The sequence below is a fragment of the Boleophthalmus pectinirostris genome, unplaced genomic scaffold (assembly GCF_026225935.1).
Source record: "Boleophthalmus pectinirostris isolate CB_2022bp ecotype Guang Dong unplaced genomic scaffold, ASM2622593v1 HiC_scaffold_14, whole genome shotgun sequence".
Classification (NCBI taxonomy): domain Eukaryota; kingdom Metazoa; phylum Chordata; class Actinopteri; order Gobiiformes; family Gobiidae; genus Boleophthalmus; species Boleophthalmus pectinirostris.
The window spans coordinates 13,966,069-13,988,339 of NW_026571047.1; the positions used below are offsets into that span (position 1 = coordinate 13,966,069).

The following is a 22,271-nucleotide window of genomic DNA, read 5'->3' on the forward strand; positions in this document are numbered from 1 at the left end:
AGTAGCAGTGTGGGATGTCAGCAGGCTGATGACTCAGATTGGCTGGGCCTTGGAGCGCCCACCCTAGAGCAGTGCACACCGTTAAGGGACTCCCAGGAGGACCTGCTTGAACTGGTTGCTTAGGAATGAAAAGTCAACTAGTGGCAGTGGAAGTTTCTGCAGGTGGGAATACTTGCACTGGAGTGACTTGACACGGTAACTGTGTTCAGACAGGCTAGGCTCATCAGCAGTGAAGGCGTGATGGAAGGTGTACCTTGACTTGGAAGAATGAGCTGGGGAGATATCAAAGGAGACAGCAGCTCCCTGAAGGTGGATCACCTCATGGCGAATGGTGCGTAAAGGAAGGCTCTCTGGCTCTGTGGTTAAGTGGAGGTGTCTGACTGCAGAAGAAACGATGATCGTTCTTTCGGATCCATCGTCGAGAATGGTGAAACCTTCAAGGGAATGCTCTGCATTGTAGAGGCGTATTTTCACCAGTTTGAGCATAACCCATTGTGGATGACTAGGGCTGTCAGCGTAGACAGTATCTGGCGTGGTACTGACCATGAGCACCTTCTTGGATTCAGGTTGACTCACATCGTGAAGAATGGTGATGTGTAACTGCTTGCAGGTGTTACGTAGCTTCTTCAGAGTGCATGTCTCAGGTGTGTGGTTCCTGCCACATCTCCAACAGCTTCGATCTTTAATCCAAGCAGAAACTTCTGCAGTGGAGAGTGACTTGAATTTGGGGCAGAGGCTGAGGTAATGCTCTCTGGTGTCGCAGTATGGGCAGTAAGGCTTGACAGTAGGTCTGGCTTTGGGAGACTTACTATGGGGAGCTGGAGGAGTCACCCTGGCTTGATCCTCTGTGTTGTAATACACGTTGAAGGGATGGCTCTGAGGTTTGGGATGTGTATGGCCTGGGGTCGCACATGTAGGCTTGGACTAGTTTGTAGGCGCTGGGCAGCTTCAAATGATCAAGGAGAGCTTGGTATTTGAACTGTTCAGTGAGATGGGCATGTGCACTGAGCATTGATTCTTTCCCAGAAGTGAAATGGGGTAAGGCTGGCCGAGGAAGCCTATAGGACGTGGTAACTAATAACTCCAGGAAGTCTGTGCCAGATGCTGCTCTGAGGCCTGGAGGAGGACCTGTCACCTGGGGAGGGGTAGATGGCAGGGCAGGATAAGAAGATGGAGAGGGTGGTACATGCTGGACTTGGGCGTGGCCGCGGACCATCTGTGCTTGGTTGAATGGGGGAGTATATGGCACCTGGGATGGTAGTGCAGCATGCTGTATGGGGGCACCCACCATGTGACTATGAAGTGGTAGTGGAACAGGGTTGGAGACTGGAACAACAGGAGGGATGGTGGTGGCAGAGACTCTGTCTTTTGTAGCAGCAGCAAGGATTGGTGGGGGACTAGTAGAGACAGGAGGATTGACTGTATTAAAGATGGGAGGAGGAGCTTGGGTGAAGGAAGTAGAGTGGAGCATATCAGGGGGACCCTGTGAACGCGGTGGTAATTTGTGGGCTGTGGATAGGTCACTTGTAATCACTTACACTGAGGGGCCTGGAGTGGGGTGGACTCTTTGTCTCCTCTTCTTTCAGGAAGGAAGTGATAAGAGCAGCTTTCTCTCCATCCATCTCTTTCTCCTTCAGTTGGCGCTGCAGTATTTGCTGTCTGGTAATAGCCTCTTTTGACCCGTATGCAATCTCCGCTTTCTCCTCTGGTCGACGTCTCTCCCGCTCTTGCTCTCTGAGAAGCTCTTCTTTTTCATGCAGGGCCTCTCGTGCTTGCTGGTCTAGTAGAAGGCACTGCTCATCCACCAGTGTCTGCTCCATGACTTGCCTCTATGCCTCTGCTAGCTCCATGCGCTTCATCCTCTCCTCCATCATGGTGTTCTGCAGCTCTGACAGCGTCTTGGTAACAGATCTCTGGGATAGTGAATGAACACTGGCTTGGGATTTGGCTGTACTATGGTGAGAAGCTACTGAGCCTTGGCCCTTGGCGTGACTGTATTCTCACAGGCAGTGTTGGCGAAGGTGGTCTCAGCACGGTGAGCTCTGGGGCTGCTGCTCCATCCTCAAATGTAGGTACTGGTGCAGGCTGAGTAGATGGATCTGTAACTGTAGGATGATATCCAACTGCAAAGTCATCCAGGTGTGAGGGTAGCCGTCTCTCCCGCTGGGGTCTAGGATGCACTGCTGGGTCTGTAGGCAGTTGTTGTGACTCCATGTTCTCTGCAAATCTCGATCCAATCCGGCTCGAAGGACCATGTGATAGGGTGGGACTCTCTGGTGTTTGCTGATTTGATAGGAATTTGCAAGAGTGGCTCCGGTCAGAGAGTGGGCATGGAGAGGGCTGGTACGCCAATGATCTTTATTGCAGATATTGTGGTTATAGGTTCATATTGGCAAGGCAAGGTTATAGCCGTGTGGCTGGATTTGGATGTGTGTGTGTGTGTATATGTGTGGCTGAAATAAGAACAAAGGATACAAAAAACAATATTAGAATTATGATATATAAAGAGTATACATAAATAAGTTTCGTTAATAGCAAATAATATATGGACTATCGCTAACAAACACTGAAATGGTACAGCGGTCTTTGGCGCCCTCTATAGGATTAATGACGCAACTGCATTGCTGCAGCCATTGCGTGCTTAATACGGCTTAATTGGTGTCGGGTTACACTTGGCTATAATAGCGAAGATACGATGGTCACCCGATAGACTATGAAAAACTTACGGAACGGCTTACTAGACAGATGCACTATACAGATATAACAGTAAAACACAAGAAAACAACCAGTGCTGTGGTGAAACTCAAGGTAAAGAAACACAAACGGGAAGTGACATCATTACTGACGTCAACCACAGACATTACAAAATAAAATAACTATATACATTTAAAGACTTTCCGAGTGCATATATATGTCATGTGCATGTATATGTCAAGAGCGACACAGTGCAAACACCAAGGAATCACTACTGTCACATACTATTCCACAAAGTCCATGGCAAGTAGTAGGAACAGACCTATTCACATGGAATGACAACACTACATCACCATCGTGGACTATTATAGTCAATATTTTGAAATGGAGAGACTAGTAGTAGCACTGCATCCTCTGTCATCCTAAAACTCAAAGCAGATTTGCACACCATGGCAACCCGGAACATGTCATCAGCGACAATGGCCCCTGCCACAACGCAGGAGAGTTTGAATGCTTTGCGGAAGTATAAGACTTTATATATATCACCACAAGCCTGAGATACCCACAAAGCAACGGTCTTGTTGAAAAGACAGTGCAAATAGCCAAATGCATCCTAGACAAAGCTAAAGCTGACAATAAAGACCCCTACTTTGGACTGTTAGAGAACAAAAACACCCCTATGGACAATCTAAAGTCCCCAGCACAACTACTAATGAGCCGCAGACTGCGCTCGATTCTCCCATCAACAGCTGCACAGCTGCAGCCAAAGGTAATCCCTCAACGCACTTGTTATGTTGGTGGTGTAGAAGAAAAACGAAGGCTAGATGAATCTTCAGTAATATTTAATGCAGCAATCCGTTTTTCCACATGGCCACGTTACACTGGTATTAACTTTCTTCTCTGTTACGTCGCCCTCTACAGGTGAGGTGTACATCTCAGTAATATTACACTAACCACTATAGTAATCACATTTAAATATCTGTCAACACAACATCTCCCCCATTACTCATAAAGATTGTAGAACTGTAGAACAAGTAAAGAGTGATTTAAAAATAAAAGTAATCTGAAGTTGTTTCTTTTCTGTAGCTGCGTTGCATTCCTATCAAAATAAAATACATACAATACTTTAACTTAAAATCAGCAGTTGGTGGTAAATCTCAAATTTATGTAATAACCATTTGAACCAAACGTACCTATCATTTTTACCAAAAGTACCTATTATCAGAACTGTTTTGCTTTATTGGCTACTTTGACTTTTATGCTATTTCATTACATAGTCCTTAGTCCATGTGGGTGGTTTGTGCTCTCTTTGTGGAGCAGCACGATTTGGTCCAGTCTCGGTCTGGCTGGTATCTTGTCCAGCAGTACCAGCTTGATGAGGTTCCACTGCTCTCTCTGGGCAGAGAGAAAGGCGAGTTGCATTCCACCTTTTCCCGTCACTCAAGATGAAGGTGCTGTGTCCAGTTTGTTGTTGAATGGACACAGGGTCAGTGTACTGTCTCTCTCCTTTCCCAACAAGAAAAGGCTTGCGGATACGCACCTTGTCTCCAACTGCAAATGTGGGAGTTCTGGCACCTCTTTTTTTGTCAGTGTAACGCTTACTTTTCTCTTGTTGCAGAGCCACTCTGGATCTCACTTGGCCATACTGTCCTGTGCAGTCATGATATGGCAGTATGTGGAGTTTTGTTCTCATAGGTCTCCCTCGCAAGAGCTTGAAAGGAGACTCATTGGTTGTAGCATGGGGTGTAGCCCTGTAGTTTTGGAGCATAGCAGTCACTGTTGGTCTCCATGGCTTATGAACTGCCTGGGCTCCTTGGATACAGTCTTTGAGCACTCTGTTGAATCGTTCGACACACCCATTTGCTTGAGGGTGGTACACACTTGTTTTGATGTGCTTAATTCCTCTTTCTTTCAGGAAGTCTGCAAAAGCACAAGAAGTGAACTGTGGACCATTATCAGTTGTTATAACACAGGGGTTACCTTCACGAGAGAAAACAGCTGACAGAAAAGTAAGGACAGTAGCTGTAGTTGCATTTGGGGTGAAGGCTACTTCTCGCCATTTGCTAAAGTAGTCTACTAGAGTGATAGCAAATCTGCAGTCCTGTGGCCCACGTTCAAAAGGACCAACAATGTCCACAGCCACATGTTGAAAGGGGCCTTCGGGGAACTCTACTGGCTGCAAAGGGGCAGGTGATGCTTTGGCAGTTTTATCACATGACTGACACACTGTGCATGAGGAGAGGACAGTGTAACCTAAAGAGTCCATATTTGGAAACCAGTAAAGTTCTCTGAGGCATTGCTTGGTGTGCACAATGCCTTGGTGACCCTCGTGTGCAAGGTGTACAATGCGCTCTCTGAGTGACTTAGGGACAACCAGACGTGTGCCCCGAAATACCAGTGGGGAGTCAACTGCAAGTTCGTGTCTCACTAGAAAGTATGGCTGTATTTCAATGGGGAGAGACTTTTTAGTTTTAGGCCACTTGGACTGACTGACCTGCCTGAGTAGTTTAAGTTCAGGACAGTCCTCAGATTCAGCTTTAAAGTCAGAGAGAGGCAGTGCAGAGAACAATGAAGAGATTTCAGCTATTTCTACATATAAGTCTGGTTCAGATTCAGTCAGTGAAGTTGACTCCAGAGGGACACGTGAGAGACAGTCGGCCAGCACATTTTCCCTGGTCGGTACTCAATGTCATACAAAGCACATTAGCCTAGCTGACCATCTTGCAATCCTCATCCCTGCTCTGTTCATACCTTTTGTGTTGAGAAGTGTAGTCAGGGCCTGATGGTCTGTTCGAAGTGTGAATCTGCGCCCCCAGACGTATGTTCTCCATCTCTCGACAGCCCACACACAGGCAAGGGCTTCCTTTTCTGTAGTGGAGTATTTTCTTTCGGCGGGCGTCAGTGTACGTGATGCAAACGCCACTATGCATTCTGTATTGTCTGAATGGAACTGGGTAAGAACAGCCCCCAAGCCATAGTCAGAAGCATCTGTTGTGATTACTGTTGGCAGTTTAGGGTTATAAATGGCTAGTGGTGGACTATCAAGGAGCATTTGTTTCAGTTTTATAAAGCTTTCATTTGCCTCCTTGTCCCAGTGCAACTCAGCTTGTGGACTAGTTTTGAGTCTTTGGCGCAGGGGTTCAACTAGTGTAGCATAGTTAGGAATAAACTTGCTGAACCATGAAGTCAGTCCCAGGAAGGAGCGTAGTGCTGGCATGTCCTTCGGTGGAGGTGCTTCCGCGATAGCAGTGAGATGATCCAAGCTAGGGCGTAAGCCGTCTTTGGAAATGACATGGCCAAGGAAAGTAATGTCTGTTTGGGCAAATGCACTTTTCCCGAAGTTGATCTGCAGTCCAGCTTCACTTAGGCGCTTGAGGACTGCTTGTAGATGACGGTCATGCTCTTCTTTTGAGGCTCCATAGACAACAATGTCATCCAAGTAGTTCTGTACACCTGGCAAGTCCTTTAATATGGTCTCCATCATCTTTTGGAAAGCAGATGGTGCAGATGCAAGACCAAATGGAACACGTGTGAACTGGAACAAGCCGTCGTGAGTTATGAAAGCAGTTAGTTTGCGACTTTCCGGGTGCAGAGGTAACTGGTGGTATGCTGAGCTTAAGTCGATCTGGCTGTAGTGAGTGGCGCCAGACAGTTCTGCAAAGAGGTTCTCCATATGAGGAAGTGGGTAACAGTCCATTACGACACTTTTATTTGGTTCATGGAGGTCAACACATAAGCGTAGCCCCCCTTTGCGTTTCCTTCCCACAACCAGAGGACTCACCCACTCCGAAGCATCCACTCTTTCAATGATGCCTGCTTGCAGTAGTCGAGTCAGTTCAGCTGACACTTCCTTACGTATGCTGAGCGGTAGACATCGTAGTTTCTGGCGTACTGGTTTGATTTTGTTGTTGACTTGCACTTTGTGAATGAATCCTTTGACACATCCAAGTGTTTGAGTTGGAGTATAGTCAATGTTGTGCACTGTGCCAAGCTCACCAGCAGATGGCGTGTTTGCATTGTCCACGTCAAGGAGTACTTTGCCATCAATGATGTTGACCCCCAGGGTTTTAATCAGGTCCAAACCCAGCAAGGGGGATCCAGCTTTCACAATATAGAAAGTTGCTGGCACAGTCTTTTCTCGTTTAGTCGTAATTTCTGCATGGAGACAGCCCAGGACAGGTAAGTGACCCTTGGAATAAGTGACTAGCTTGATTTGAGGCTCTTGGAGTGTGCAGTTAGCAAAATGTTTCTTGTACAATGTCTCTGGTAAGATGGAAACAGAAGCTCCAGTGTCCACTATTAGTTCAACTGGATGCTCGTTCCCTTTTGGTGCCTCAATATTGACTGCGCACGTGAGCTTATCAAATGCTGCAGCTGCCAACTTAACATTATCAACACAAAGAATGGCTAACTCAGGCACGACAACTTCTTGTATTTGGTTTACAGATTTAGCACCTGATCTGCATACCTTGGCAAAATGTCCTCTTTTCCCACAGTTATTACACTGTACTGAAGCAGCTGGACAGTTTCTGTCAGTGGCAATATGTTTGTTTGATCCACATCTAAAGCATTTGCGTTGTTGCTTATTAGCCGTTGTAGCTTGCTTGTTACGGTCATGAGCACTGGACTTGGTGGGACATGAATCTCTTTTCCCTCGAAAAGTTGAGCGGGACGCACCGATTGCCTGTACTGGCGCCGTGGGTGCATGTCTGTTAGCTGTTAGCAGCGTAGCGTTTTTCACCGCAGCCTCAACTTGTGTAGCAATAGTTTCCGCTTTGTCCAAAGTCAGTTCGTTTTCAAGGAGGAGTTTATCTCGCACAGCACTGAGATGTGTATTTGAAATGAGCTGATCTCTTATCATCTCACCCTCCATCACTCCAAACTCGCATGATGCAGCCAAGTCTCTTAGCGCAGCCACGTACTGAGTAGCCGTCTCGTCCGAACGCTGAACACGTTGTCGGAATGTGTGTATGCAGGCTACGACATTGACTTTCGGGACGAAATGCTTTTCGAGTGCAGCCATCGCTGTTGCCATTGTGTCACCTTGGTCCGGTAAAGTGTAGAAAAGACGTTGTCCTTCTGGGCCAAGGCAGTGCAGTAATACAGCTCGTTTTCTGGCGTCTGGCCATGCATCTCCAGTAGCATTTATAACCAGCATGTAGTTAGCAAACATTTTCCGCCAAGTAGCAAAAGGAATAGGCGGCTCACCAACATGTGGAAGAAAAAACGGTGGGCACGGTACTGACGCGCTCATCCTCGTCGCCAATTTGTTATGTTGGTGGTGTAGAAGAAAAACGAAGGCTAGATGAATCTTCAATAATATTTAATGCAGCAATCCGTTTTTCCACATGGCCACGTTACACTGGTATTAACTTTCTTCTCTGTTACGTCGCCCTCTACAGGTGAGGTGTACATCTCAGTAATATTACACTAACCACTATAGTAATCACATTTACATATCTGTCAACACAACAGCACTGTGAAGCAACACAGAGAAGCGTGTCAGCCCTGACAACAACTGTATTATAACAGGTCAGTTAAAGCTCTCCCACCTTTACCAGTAGGTGTACACATCCGTTTCTGATGATCAAGATGATGAATCATGGAGACCTGCCACAGTGACACAACCTGCTCACACTGACAGGAGCTATCACATCAAACCAGAGGAGGGACAGAGTTTTCGGTGCAACAGACGCCACCTTCATGAATCCAAAGAGACTCCAGCCATACATGAAAACAACCAAAGATGTGACCAACCAACCAACCTACTTCAATCCAGTGGCACTGAACCTGTCCCAGCCCCAAATAGCCAGCTACAGGAGCAGCCTCATTACACCACAAGATCAGGCTGTGTCATTAAGCCTAGAGAAATACCTGACCTATAATTGTTAAGAGTTGTTTACATTATTGCATATTAGGCACTCTGTTACTGTTCACACATTGTTTACAAAATGTTTCACTGCCTATAAATAAAAAAAATAAAAAAAGAATTTGCCTTACCTCACCTCAGTGACATTTTACTAATGTTAGGGTGACCAAATGTCCGTTTTTCCCCGGACATGTCCGTATTTTGCGTCCTGTCCGGGGCATCCGTTTTTTTTTTTTATAAAGTGATGCAAATGTCCGGGTTTTCAGTACCGTTCATTGGGGGCATTAAACTGAGTGTCTCTCGTAGCGTCTGTGACTCAGAAGGAGCGAGACACAAACAGTCGGTCAGTCTGCAACATACTGAAGCACAAATGCGCATTTAACAATGACTTGTACAAGAAATTCTCCGTTTTCCATCCCCGTCGGGACAAGTGTGAGTCTATGTGTACAGGTTGTGAGGTGAGACTACAGTGATCCCTCGTTTATCGCAGGGGTTACGTTCTAAAAATAACCCGCGATAGGTGAAATCCGCGAAGTAGTCTGCTTTATATTTTACAATTCTATCTGTGTTAAGGCTGTAAAACCCCTCCCCACAAACTTTATACACTTTTCTTAGACAGGACAGGTGCAACCCTTTTTACTTCCTTCTTAAAACTTGTTGCTGCTGTTGTCCTTGTGTTATTTTCCTCCTTCTTTATGTAACAAACTGAAGATTCATTTATTCCGTAATGTAGCCCTACAGCGCAGAGTCCCGCACGGGTCCATTTTGGAGATCCCCAGTACAACAACGCAACCACGCAGTACAGGACCACACCTGCCCGTTAACCAGAGATTAAATCAAACTTTTGCGCTGTCTATGCCAGGGACTGAACCAAGACTAAACCAGGACTAACCCAGGACTGATTCCAGGACTGAAGAGGAGGACTAATCCACAACTGAACTAGGACTAAAACAGGAATAAACCAGGACTAAACCAGAACTGAAACAGGACTCACCTTCAGGACGGGCTCGGAGGTGACTGCAAGAGAAAGGACCGGCTCAGCTCTGCACCTCACGGAGTTAAACGCGGCAATTGCCCGATCGCACTTTGCGGACAAACTGCTCGGCGTTTTCTCTCTTAAATCCAAGATTAGTCCTGGTTTAGACCTGGTTTAGTCCTGACCCCCACCCGTGTGTAATTACTACCCGCCTGTAATACACAATACGCGTTCACGTGGCACAGTATGGATTGTTTTATTGTATATCCCAACTTATTTTTTTTTTACAGTCCTTAGATTAACCCTAATTTCAAATAAAACAAGGCAAACATGTGTTTATAATGACTACATTCTAGGCCAGAGAAGCAAAAAATCTTTAAAAGGTTTACCTCCACATTAGCTCTCACAGTCCTCCTGGATGCACACTGCATGTCCTCTGCCCCTTTAACTGTCCTGTGTCCTGCTTATGGCTCTATTAAAATAAGCCTAATAATCCTGCTACATTTGAATTTTCCCACCCAAAATTTTGGGGAGGGGAATTCCAGAGGGAGGAGCTTCACCGCAAACGATAACAAAGTCATATTTCCACAGCTTGATTAAAATATGCAGATCTAACATTGGCCACAATCAAGCGACCTTGTAAGATTTAAACATATTGGACAGAAAATCGTAAATAAGTAATGTTATTGTTGTCAAATTTGTGTTTGCAATTTGAACAAGCCCTCTAGGACAATTTTTTCAGTGTACTACTGACCACTCGCATTCTTATCTCACATTTGCCCACTGTATTTGGTCCCAAACAGGTCCGCAAATTACTTTAATTGCATCTGGACGGCACACAAACATGTGAATGTTATGCATTTATATATTTACAATTTTGGCAACTCTTTGAACGCGCCACACCACACCCTCAGTCTGCTCCACTGCATCTGATATTCAGGCACAGCACACCTCTTGTTTTGAGCTCCACACCCCATAGTTGTGTGATACAATCCCAAATTTGGAGTTATCAGATTGTTGAAATGTGGTGTAGTTACAGTTACATCAGATTTTCTTTAATAATTGTTCATACCTGGCAAGGAAACTAGGCTGAAAGGGTATTGTTACAAAAATAAAAGAGAAAATGTCGATGGAAAGATTGAAGAATTGAAAACCCATTCTGCTTTCGCATGGAAATCCAGAAGAATCCTTTCTGTATTTGTTACACAGCCACCGGTACAGCGATGAGTCTGGATTTTTCCAGGCAAATTCTGCTTGGTCTTCATAATACAACAATTACTACTGTATACACATCAATTTATTAATGTAAAATGTAAAACTTATGTAAAAACACACGTAAACACACACACATACATAAACACACACATGTAAACACACACACATGCAAACACACACACGTAAACGTAAAATGTAAATGCACACAATGTTTAAGTTTAGCAAAGATTACACCCGGAGTTGATCTTGCCTGAGACAGACAACTCAGAGATAAAAACACAAGGATTTAGTTTAATACATTTATAAAATCATATTTAAGAGAGGATATTATGCTAAATCAGATTTTGTATCTTAATTAAAATCATGCCTGAAGTGGTTCTATATGTTACCTAAAATACTGTATTTATAGCTATTGTGGTGGTGTGGATATGTTGAATCACCGTGGTGAGACCCTTGAGTAAGAACTCAAATGATGAGTCACTGCATAATTTTAGGGTTGCTCAATGGAGATGAATGGAATTATTCACAAGCAAACAAACAGTAGCAACCAGAGTGTGAAGTGTGTGGTTTTTACAAAATAAACACATTTAATCAAAAATAATAAACTATATAATGACAAATCACAGATTGCATAACAAACACTTCTTGTGCACATATAAATACAGTTAATAAGCTCATGCTCCTCCACTGCAATTTATCATAAATACATTAGAGCAGGATATAAAACAATACACTACAGCTTCACAAACCTGATGCAATGTACAGTAGTTTCATTAGCAGAATCCATGCTGACTGTGGTGTGATGGCATGCTGAAGGGGGAGTGATGATGAGTAAGGGAAGATTCAAACTCACTTCAAACTAAACTGAAACAAATTTAATATTTTTAAGACACTGTTTTTGGTGAGAATAGCATTTAAAAATAAATAAATAAAAATAAAAGGTAACATGATGCCTATTTTTATATAGTACAAAACTGCAACAATCACAATGATGTTCACAAGAAACAAGAAAGCAGGAAACAATCGATTGTCCCCTAATGCACCTGGTACATCTGTGACAGACCAATTGGAACTCTGGTTAAACTAAGGGTAAGAGACATGAAGATCTGCACCAGCTTAGTTTCAGAGCCACTGTACCACAAAAACAGGCCCTGTTAAACTGAACCTTCTTTGTGAAATGACATAGATTTCTCGGGTCATTGTGTAACATAGACCTGCAATTGAGTCTGATGCTCGAAGGCAGCTTTTAAAAGGAAAAATTTTATGTAACACATCCCAAGTTATGGTCTACCTCCAAATCAACTAAAGTAGTATCAATCATGCTTGATATGGTGAAAATAACAGCAACCAAATCCTCCTTTTTGTATACTGTAGAGGCAATATTACTTACTCGGTGGCCTCATTGATACAAGATCTTTTGTTGTCATGAAAAGTGGCTACAATACACAATCAGTCCCTTTGGTAGATGAAATGGTCGATAACTGCTTATTCATCACTACAAAGATGACAAAGGTTTCAAATATCAACAAGTGTGGGAATTTATGTCATATAAAAGGACTCACCTCAAACGCATTACTAAGAAGAACACTTACCACGTGAATATATTTAACATAACTGCTACTGACAGTGTGGATGTTATTTATTCTAGTGCAGTGCTACCCTATTCTAGTGGCGCATTGCCTGCAAAAATGCAAATGTGGACTGTATGGTCTACCCTATTTTTGGGATTGTTAGGTGAGTACTGATGTATGCAACAGATTACATGAGTCTATTAAACAATCTTTGATGCGACATGCTAAAAATGTTTTCATTAAAAATTTGCAGGCATAGCTACTGCTCAGAGGAAAGGTAAGTCAAACTATTAGTTCAATTTCAAAATCCATCTAAAATAGCTGTTCAATAAAATTCTGTAAACAGTTATTTTAAGATCATTCTAATTAGGAGATCTGCAGTGAATCTTCTGCAAGAAAAAGCATGTACCTTGGAGCAGAGATCACACTTTGAAGGAAGACATGTTTTAGTTATGGATGGCAGTAATTGGGAATAGCTTAAATCTTAAATCCATTTTTAAGTTTTAATATGTTTTAAAAAATGCAGAAAATTTTGATGATTAATATGAAAACATTTTTTAAAATAGACTGACTTTTTTTTCATCGTGGCCATCCCAGTCTTCTAATATTCATACACAAGTGATTGAATTTGAATTGTCTTTATTCTTTAACATTCAAAATTGAAAACTGGTTGAAAAAAAAGTGCAACAATCATTATAGTTTTCACATAACTGAATAATGATCTTATTATTGCCGTTAGTTTTTACATATTGTGTTGCTAATTAAATCACCCAAAAATAATTATTGTTTGTTTGTTTTGCCTTTTTAGCACCTCTCTATCCAATTAATGGCCTTTTTTCCCCTGCATCTGATGATGGAAGTTCTCCTTTAATACACCTACAACAATGTTTTATCTATTTTGGACGAGAGTATTGTCAGCTCTATGTATGAAACAATCACTGTTAAATTTGAACTTGCATTTATAATAGCTCAACTTAAATTTTTATTGATTGCAGGTCAACCAAAATGGACATTTGACTTTTGAAAGACCATGGGGGAGGTATATTCCACTGAAGTTTCCAATGTATGGACCCAAAGACATCATAGCTCCTTTCTGGACAGATCTGGACAACAGAAAAATTGGGAAAGTCATATACAACCAATACATCTCGGGCCCTGTCCTTAAACAAGCTACTAGTGACATTAATCAATACTTCCCAAAATACAATTTTGAAGCTAGCTGGGTTTTTGTTGCAACTTGGCAAGGAGTGGCCTACTATCCTAATGTAGGAGATGTAGGTACTGTTTTCTTTTTCTCCATAGTTATGTTTAACAGATGTGAATCTGACATTTGTTTTCCCCCTTAGGGTTCAACTATACAAGTTGTAATAATCAGTAATGGAAAACTGTCTTTTCTGCTAATGAACTATGAAACAATATACCCAACAAATCATAATGTGCAGGTAAGGTTAAAGACGACATATCATCTTTTTTTCTGATACTTAGTGTTGAATCATTTTACATTTTGTACAAAACAATACTGATATACAATTACTTAAAATTACTAACAGAAGTGGGGCAACAAGCCTACTGGAACAAGCAGCACTATTTTTTACTTTTAAACCTTTATTTTCTCAAATAAGTGCAACTAAACACAGCAAATAGGGCAAGAGTAGTGGGTAGGTGAAAATGAGAATTTCCTGAATACTCAGGCCTCAAATTCCTCAAAAATGCATGAATCAATTAATCAATCAAATCAGAACTTTGTGTAAGCTCAATGAGGGAATATGTTATAAGTTAACTTTACATTATATATACCCTTTAACCTATAAAATTTGATATTAAAATACTGTAGAGATACTAAATTAAATAAAAATCCTGTATGTTGTGTTTTACCAGGCAGGTTATGACACAAAGAACTCCACTGACTATTTCTCAATTCCTGGATCATTTTCTCCTAATGCAAGTGGGTCAGATTCCACCTTTTGTCGGAGCAGCAATATCAATGTCCCAGGACGTTGGGCCTTTCAAATAGATCAAGCATCAAATGGCCGTGAGTTACCTGTAGGTCTGTTATTCTTTGGTCTACTGCTCTAGATTAAAGAGTTAATATACAGCCCTGTTGAGAAATTTTATGTACATTTCTGTTTCAAACAAGGGCAGAGTTAAAAAGTACCCAATAAAAGATAGTATAATGGTATAAAGATCGCTTTTAACTATTTAGTATGATTCAAAATGCACATTCAGCCTATGATTCATATGGATAGTTAAAAAAAGTGCTGATTAACATGTTAACCTATTGCTGCTGTGCTTATGGTTTCCTATTTCTCTTGTTCAGCTGACAATGTGCCGGGAGTGTATTGGATCGACAGTACCTGTACAGTAAAATGCACATATGACAAATTTAACTTCTCATGTCACAACGAATCCTGTGCCTTTTCCGAAACATGTAATCGTTTAGATGAATACAGATTTATGTGCGGGTCGATCCAGAAGGCTACCTGCATCATCAGTGGTGATCCTCATTACACAACGTTTGACGGGAAGCGGTACGACTTCCAGGGCCCCTGCACGTATGTCCTGTCCCAGCAGTGTGATTCAGATCTGCCCAGCTACAGAGTAGAAGGCTCCAATGAGCATCGGGGCAGCTCTGCCACTTGGACACGACTGGTCAAAGTCTTTGTGTATAATGAAACCATTGAGCTTGTCAAAGGACATCGTGGTGAAGCCAAGGTTTGCAGTTATAATTTCAAGAGTACGCAACAGAATCAGGTTCTTATATATTAATGCTGTTGTTTTACAGGTCAATGGTATATTTGCAACGACCCCCTTCTCCTTAACCAATGGTGCGGTTCATGTTTATACATCAGGTTTTTCAATTGGTGTCAGTACTGACTTTGGTTTGGAGGTCTCCTATGATGCTCATCATCTTGTGAACATCAAAGTTCCATCCAGTTACCAGGGAGCAACATGTGGCCTTTGTGGGAACTTTAACAATGACCCAGATGATGACATTCAACCACCAGAAGGAGATATTGTGAGCCCTCTTGACCTTAGTCATAGCTGGTTGGTGCCAAATGCTGATGAGTCTGAATGCATGCCCTGTGAAGGTCAAGACTGTAGTCATTGTTCTGAAGATGAGAGGGCTTTATTCAATAATCCTGACAACTGTGGCATCCTTCGAGACAGATCTGGACCTTTTGCAGCTTGTCATGAGGTGCTTTCACCAGAGTCTTTTGTGTACAATTGTGTGTATGATCTGTGTTCGGAGGGAGGGCAACAAGACATTCTCTGTCTAGCCCTAAATGTCTACGCCAGTCAGTGTCAAGAAAAAGGTGTACAACTACAAACATGGAGAAGCCCCGGCTTCTGTGGTATATCAACCTCTACCTGTTTTAATTGTCTTAAATAATAAACAGGGATTATCCAGTTGATTTCATCTTTTTGTTGTAGAAATCATATGTCCAGAAAACAGCCACTTTGAGCCTCAGAGCACAGGATGTCCAGCTACTTGTGTCAACCCTGAGTCTCATAATGACTGTGCACTCGCTCCCCTTGAGAGCTGCGCTTGTAATGAAGGCTATGTTTTGAGCGGTGCAGACTGCGTGCCTCTCCATGAGTGTGGCTGTAACTTTGAGGGACTCTACTACCATTCTGGACAAACCGTAATACTTGGTCAAGACTGCAGCAGAATCTGTAACTTGCATTTCCGGTAACATGACTTGCCATTCACATGTTTGTGGATCACATGAAGAGTGCAAGGTGTTTGATGGAGAAAGAGTTTGCTACCCTCACACATGCTCCATCTCAGGTGACCCTCTCTATTTTCATTTTTATAACAAATCTGTAAATGTTGTTTGTTTGTGTTTAGAACTGAGATAAGAACTGTATCATTGACTCTAAGCTGCAACACAATTAATCAAGGGAGTAATATACATATTTTCCAGGTGTGCCCATCCAGCTGGGTGTGTCCGTCTGGACTGACAGTGCCTGTACAGTAAAGTGCACCTGCACCACATCTGGCTTGTCATGTCACAACGAATCCTGTGATATTTCCCAAGTCTGTGGCTCTCTTAATGATTTTCACTTTACCTGCCAGTCCATCCAGAAGGCTACTTGCATCATCAGTGGTGATCCTCATTACACAACGTTTGACGGGAAGCGGTACGACTTCCAGGGCCCCTGCACGTATGTCCTGTCCCAGCAGTGTGATTCAGATCTGCCCAGCTACAGAGTAGAAGGCTCCAATGAGCATCGGGGCAGCTCTGCCACTTGGACACGACTGGTCAAAGTCTTTGTGTATAATGAAACCATTGAGCTTGTCAAAGGACATCGTGGTGAAGCCAAGGTTTGCAGTTATAATTTCAAGAGTACGCAACAGAATCAGGTTCTTTATATATTAATGCTGTTGTTTTACAGGTCAATGGTATATTTGCAACGACCCCCTTCTCCTTAACCAATGGCGCGGTTCATGTTTATACATCAGGTTTTTCAATTGGTGTCAGTACTGACTTTGGTTTGGAGGTCTCCTATGATGCTCATCATCTTGTGAACATCAAAGTTCCATCCAGTTACCAGGGAGCAACATGTGGCCTTTGTGGGAACTTTAACAATGACCCAGATGATGACATTCAACCACCAGAAGGAGATATTGTGAGCCCTCTTGACCTTAGTCATAGCTGGTTGGTGCCAAATGCTGATGAGTCTGAATGCATGCCCTGTGAAGGTCAAGACTGTAGTCATTGTTCTGAAGATGAGAGGGCTTTATTCAATAATCCTGACAACTGTGGCATCCTTCGAGACAGATCTGGACCTTTTGCAGCTTGTCATGAGGTGCTTTCACCAGAGTCTTTTGTGTACAATTGTGTGTATGATCTGTGTTCGGAGGGAGGGCAACAAGACATTCTCTGTCTAGCCCTAAATGTCTACGCCAGTCAGTGTCAAGAAAAAGGTGTACAACTACAAACATGGAGAAGCCCCGGCTTCTGTGGTATATCAACCTCTACCTGTTTTAATTGTCTTAAATAATAAACAGGGATTATCCAGTTGATTTCATCTTTTTGTTGTAGAAATCATATGTCCAGAAAACAGCCACTTTGAGCCTCAGAGCACAGGATGTCCAGCTACTTGTGTCAACCCTGAGTCTCATAATGACTGTGCACTCGCTCCCCTTGAGAGCTGCGCTTGTAATGAAGGCTATGTTTTGAGCGGTGCAGACTGCGTGCCTCTCCATGAGTGTGGCTGTAACTTTGAGGGACTCTACTACCATTCTGGACAAACCGTAATACTTGGTCAAGACTGCAGCAGAATCTGTAACTGCATTTCCGGTAACATGACTTGCCATTCACATGTTTGTGGATCACATGAAGAGTGCAAGGTGTTTGATGGAGAAAGAGTTTGCTACCCTCACACATGCTCCATCTCAGGTGACCCTCTCTATTTTCATTTTTATAACAAATCTGTAAATGTTGTTTGTTTGTGTTTAGAACTGAGATAAGAACTGTATCATTGACTCTAAGCTGCAACACAATTAATCAAGGGAGTAATATACATATTTTACAGGTGTGCCCATCCAGCTGGGTGTGTCCGTCTGGACTGACAGTGCCTGTACAGTAAAGTGCACCTGCACCACATCTGGCTTGTCATGTCACAACGAATCCTGTGATATTTCCCAAGTCTGTGGCTCTCTTAATGATTTTCACTTTACCTGCCAGTCCATCCAGAAGGCTACCTTGCATCATCAGTGGTGATCCTCATTACACAACGTTTGACGGGAAGCGGTACGACTTCCAGGGCCCCTGCACGTATGTCCTGTCCCAGCAGTGTGATTCAGATCTGCCCAGCTACAGAGTAGAAGGCTCCAATGAGCATCGGGGCAGCTCTGCCACTTGGACACGACTGGTCAAAGTCTTTGTGTATAATGAAACCATTGAGCTTGTCAAAGGACATCGTGGTGAAGCCAAGGTTTGCAGTTATAATTTCAAGAGTACGCAACAGAATCAGGTTCTTATATATTAATGCTGTTGTTTTACAGGTCAATGGTATATTTGCAACGACCCCCTTCTCCTTAACCAATGGCGCGGTTCATGTTTATACATCAGGTTTTTCAATTGGTGTCAGTACTGACTTTGGTTTGGAGGTCTCCTATGATGCTCATCATCTTGTGAACATCAAAGTTCCATCCAGTTACCAGGGAGCAACATGTGGCCTTTGTGGGAACTTTAACAATGACCCAGATGATGACATTCAACCACCAGAAGGAGATATTGTGAGCCCTCTTGACCTTAGTCATAGCTGGTTGGTGCCAAATGCTGATGAGTCTGAATGCATGCCCTGTGAAGGTCAAGACTGTAGTCATTGTTCTGAAGATGAGAGGGCTTTATTCAATAATCCTGACAACTGTGGCATCCTTCGAGACAGATCTGGACCTTTTGCAGCTTGTCATGAGGTGCTTTCACCAGAGTCTTTTGTGTACAATTGTGTGTATGATCTGTGTTCGGAGGGAGGGCAACAAGACATTCTCTGTCTAGCCCTAAATGTCTACGCCAGTCAGTGTCAAGAAAAAGGTGTACAACTACAAACATGGAGAAGCCCCGGCTTCTGTGGTATATCAACCTCTACCTGTTTTAATTGTCTTAAATAATAAACAGGGATTATCCAGTTGATTTCATCTTTTTGTTGTAGAAATCATATGTCCAGAAAACAGCCACTTTGAGCCTCAGAGCACAGGATGTCCAGCTACTTGTGTCAACCCTGAGTCTCATAATGACTGTGCACTCGCTCCCCTTGAGAGCTGCGCTTGTAATGAAGGCTATGTTTTGAGCGGTGCAGACTGCGTGCCTCTCCATGAGTGTGGCTGTAACTTTGAGGGACTCTACTACCATTCTGGACAAACCGTAATACTTGGTCAAGACTGCAGCAGAATCTGTAACTGCATTTCCGGTAACATGACTTGCCATTCACATGTTTGTGGATCACATGAAGAGTGCAAGGTGTTTGATGGAGAAAGAGTTTGCTACCCTCACACATGCTCCATCTCAGGTGACCCTCTCTATTTTCATTTTTATAACAAATCTGTAAATGTTGTTTGTTTGTGTTTAGAACTGAGATAAGAACTGTATCATTGACTCTAAGCTGCAACACAATTAATCAAGGGAGTAATATACATATTTTACAGGTGTGCCCATCCAGCTGGGTGTGTCCGTCTGGACTGACAGTGCCTGTACAGTAAAGTGCACCTGCACCACATCTGGCTTGTCATGTCACAACGAATCCTGTGATATTTCCCAAGTCTGTGGCTCTCTTAATGATTTTCACTTTACCTGCCAGTCCATCCAGAAGGCTACCTGCATCATCAGTGGTGATCCTCATTACACAACGTTTGACGGGAAGCGGTACGACTTCCAGGGCCCCTGCACGTATGTCCTGTCCCAGCAGTGTGATTCAGATCTGCCCAGCTACAGAGTAGAAGGCTCCAATGAGCATCGGGGCAGCTCTGCCACTTGGACACGACTGGTCAAAGTCTTTGTGTATAATGAAACCATTGAGCTTGTCAAAGGACATCGTGGTGAAGCCAAGGTTTGCAGTTATAATTTCAAGAGTACGCAACAGAATCAGGTTCTTATATATTAATGCTGTTGTTTTACAGGTCAATGGTATATTTTGCAACGACCCCCTTCTCCTTAACCAATGGCGCGGTTCATGTTTATACATCAGGTTTTTCAATTGGTGTCAGTACTGACTTTGGTTTGGAGGTCTCCTATGATGCTCATCATCTTGTGAACATCAAAGTTCCATCCAGTTACCAGGGAGCAACATGTGGCCTTTGTGGGAACTTTAACAATGACCCAGATGATGACATTCAACCACCAGAAGGAGATATTGTGAGCCCTCTTGACCTTAGTCATAGCTGGTTGGTGCCAAATGCTGATGAGTCTGAATGCATGCCCTGTGAAGGTCAAGACTGTAGTCATTGTTCTGAAGATGAGAGGGCTTTATTCAATAATCCTGACAACTGTGGCATCCTTCGAGACAGATCTGGACCTTTTGCAGCTTGTCATGAGGTGCTTTCACCAGAGTCTTTTGTGTACAATTGTGTGTATGATCTGTGTTCGGAGGGAGGGCAACAAGACATTCTCTGTCTAGCCCTAAATGTCTACGCCAGTCAGTGTCAAGAAAAAGGTGTACAACTACAAACATGGAGAAGCCCCGGCTTCTGTGGTATATCAACCTCTACCTGTTTTAATTGTCTTAAATAATAAACAGGGATTATCCAGTTGATTTCATCTTTTTGTTGTTGTAGAAATCATATGTCCAGAAAACAGCCACTTTGAGCCTCAGAGCACAGGATGTCCAGCTACTTGTGTCAACCCTGAGTCTCATAATGACTGTGCACTCGCTCCCCTTGAGAGCTGCGCTTGTAATGAAGGCTATGTTTTGAGCGGTGCAGACTGCGTGCCTCTCCATGAGTGTGGCTGTAACTTTGAGGGACTCTACTACCATTCTGGACAAACCGTAATACTTGGTCAAGACTGCAGCAGAATCTGTAATTGCATTTCCGGTAACATGACTTGCCATTCACATGTTTGTGGATCACATGAAGAGTGCAAGGTGTTTGATGGAGAAAGAGTTTGCTACCCTCACACATGCTCCATCTCAGGTGACCCTCTCTATTTTCATTTTTATAACAAATCTGTAAATGTTGTTTGTTTGTGTTTAGAACTGAGATAAGAACTGTATCATTGACTCTAAGCTGCAACACAATTAATCAAGGGAGTAATATACATATTTTACAGGTGTGCCCATCCAGCTGGGTGTGTCCGTCTGGACTGACAGTGCCTGTACAGTAAAGTGCACCTGCACCACATCTGGCTTGTCATGTCACAACGAATCCTGTGATATTTCCCAAGTCTGTGGCTCTCTTAATGATTTTCACTTTACCTGCCAGTCCATCCAGAAGGCTACTTGCATCATCAGTGGTGATCCTCATTACACAACGTTTGACGGGAAGCGGTACGACTTCCAGGGCCCCTGCACGTATGTCCTGTCCCAGCAGTGTGATTCAGATCTGCCCAGCTACAGAGTAGAAGGCTCCAATGAGCATCGGGGCAGCTCTGCCACTTGGACACGACTGGTCAAAGTCTTTGTGTATAATGAAACCATTGAGCTTGTCAAAGGACATCGTGGTGAAGCCAAGGTTTGCAGTTATAATTTCAAGAGTACGCAACAGAATCAGGTTCTTATATATTAATGCTGTTGTTTTACAGGTCAATGGTATATTTGCAACGACCCCCTTCTCCTTAACCAATGGCGCGGTTCATGTTTATACATCAGGTTTTTCAATTGGTGTCAGTACTGACTTTGGTTTGGAGGTCTCCTATGATGCTCATCATCTTGTGAACATCAAAGTTCCATCCAGTTACCAGGGAGCAACATGTGGCCTTTGTGGGAACTTTAACAATGACCCAGATGATGACATTCAACCACCAGAAGGAGATATTGTGAGCCCTCTTGACCTTAGTCATAGCTGGTTGGTGCCAAATGCTGATGAGTCTGAATGCATGCCCTGTGAAGGTCAAGACTGTAGTCATTGTTCTGAAGATGAGAGGGCTTTATTCAATAATCCTGACAACTGTGGCATCCTTCGAGACAGATCTGGACCTTTTGCAGCTTGTCATGAGGTGCTTTCACCAGAGTCTTTTGTGTACAATTGTGTGTATGATCTGTGTTCGGAGGGAGGGCAACAAGACATTCTCTGTCTAGCCCTAAATGTCTACGCCAGTCAGTGTCAAGAAAAAGGTGTACAACTACAAACATGGAGAAGCCCCGGCTTCTGTGGTATATCAACCTCTACCTGTTTTAATTGTCTTAAATAATAAACAGGGATTATCCAGTTGATTTCATCTTTTTGTTGTAGAAATCATATGTCCAGAAAACAGCCACTTTGAGCCTCAGAGCACAGGATGTC

At 43.1% G+C, this 22,271-nt stretch overlaps 4 protein-coding genes across 4 annotated transcripts in view; all 4 read left to right on the plus strand.

Annotated features, from left to right (window-relative positions):
* Positions 1-10,708: 10,708 nt before the first annotated feature.
* LOC129407915 (alpha-tectorin-like) lies at positions 10,709-17,796 on the plus strand. Its single transcript, XM_055150542.1, is given in 14 exon segments — positions 10,709-10,754; positions 12,579-12,602; positions 13,134-13,249; positions 13,321-13,599; positions 13,672-13,767; positions 14,204-14,372; positions 14,643-15,037; positions 15,108-15,678; positions 15,758-16,002; positions 16,004-16,115; positions 16,252-16,652; positions 16,724-17,294; positions 17,374-17,585; positions 17,791-17,796. Coding segments are annotated over 14 exon segments (3,243 nt in total).
* A 199-nt stretch (positions 17,797-17,995) lies between these two features.
* On the plus strand, positions 17,996-19,936 carry LOC129407916 (alpha-tectorin-like). The gene is made up of 4 exons (XM_055150543.1): positions 17,996-18,268; positions 18,339-18,909; positions 18,989-19,200; positions 19,634-19,936. The coding sequence occupies exons 1-4, from the start codon at positions 17,996-17,998 to the stop codon at positions 19,934-19,936; spliced, it is 1,359 nt and encodes a 452-aa protein (XP_055006518.1).
* A 20-nt stretch (positions 19,937-19,956) lies between these two features.
* Positions 19,957-20,784, plus strand: LOC129407917 (alpha-tectorin-like). Its single transcript, XM_055150547.1, has 3 exons — positions 19,957-20,524; positions 20,607-20,723; positions 20,774-20,784. The coding sequence occupies exons 1-3, from the start codon at positions 19,957-19,959 to the stop codon at positions 20,782-20,784; spliced, it is 696 nt and encodes a 231-aa protein (XP_055006522.1).
* A 57-nt stretch (positions 20,785-20,841) lies between these two features.
* Positions 20,842-22,271, plus strand: part of LOC110171001 (IgGFc-binding protein-like) — a 14,234-nt gene continuing 12,804 nt past the window's right edge. The window contains exons 1-3 of the mRNA XM_055150548.1: positions 20,842-20,963; positions 21,100-21,500; positions 21,571-22,141. Coding sequence (XP_055006523.1) covers positions 20,870-20,963; positions 21,100-21,500; positions 21,571-22,141 — 1,066 coding nt within the window. The 5' untranslated portion in view covers positions 20,842-20,869. The remainder of the gene's footprint in view (positions 20,964-21,099; positions 21,501-21,570; positions 22,142-22,271) is intronic.

Excerpts from the sequence above, each read along its gene's own strand:
- LOC129407916 (XM_055150543.1), top strand. The coding sequence starts at position 17,996 with ATGATTTTCACTTTACCTGCCAGTCCATCCAGAAGGCTACCTTGCATC. Across the intron at positions 18,269-18,338 it reads GACATCGTGGTGAAGCCAAG|GTCAATGGTATATTTGCAAC; the intron begins GTTTGCAGTTAT and ends GTTGTTTTACAG. Across the intron at positions 18,910-18,988 it reads GAGAAGCCCCGGCTTCTGTG|AAATCATATGTCCAGAAAAC; the intron begins GTATATCAACCT and ends TTTTTGTTGTAG.
- LOC129407917 (XM_055150547.1), top strand. The coding sequence starts at position 19,957 with ATGGTATATTTTGCAACGACCCCCTTCTCCTTAACCAATGGCGCGGTT. Across the intron at positions 20,525-20,606 it reads GAGAAGCCCCGGCTTCTGTG|AAATCATATGTCCAGAAAAC; the intron begins GTATATCAACCT and ends TTGTTGTTGTAG.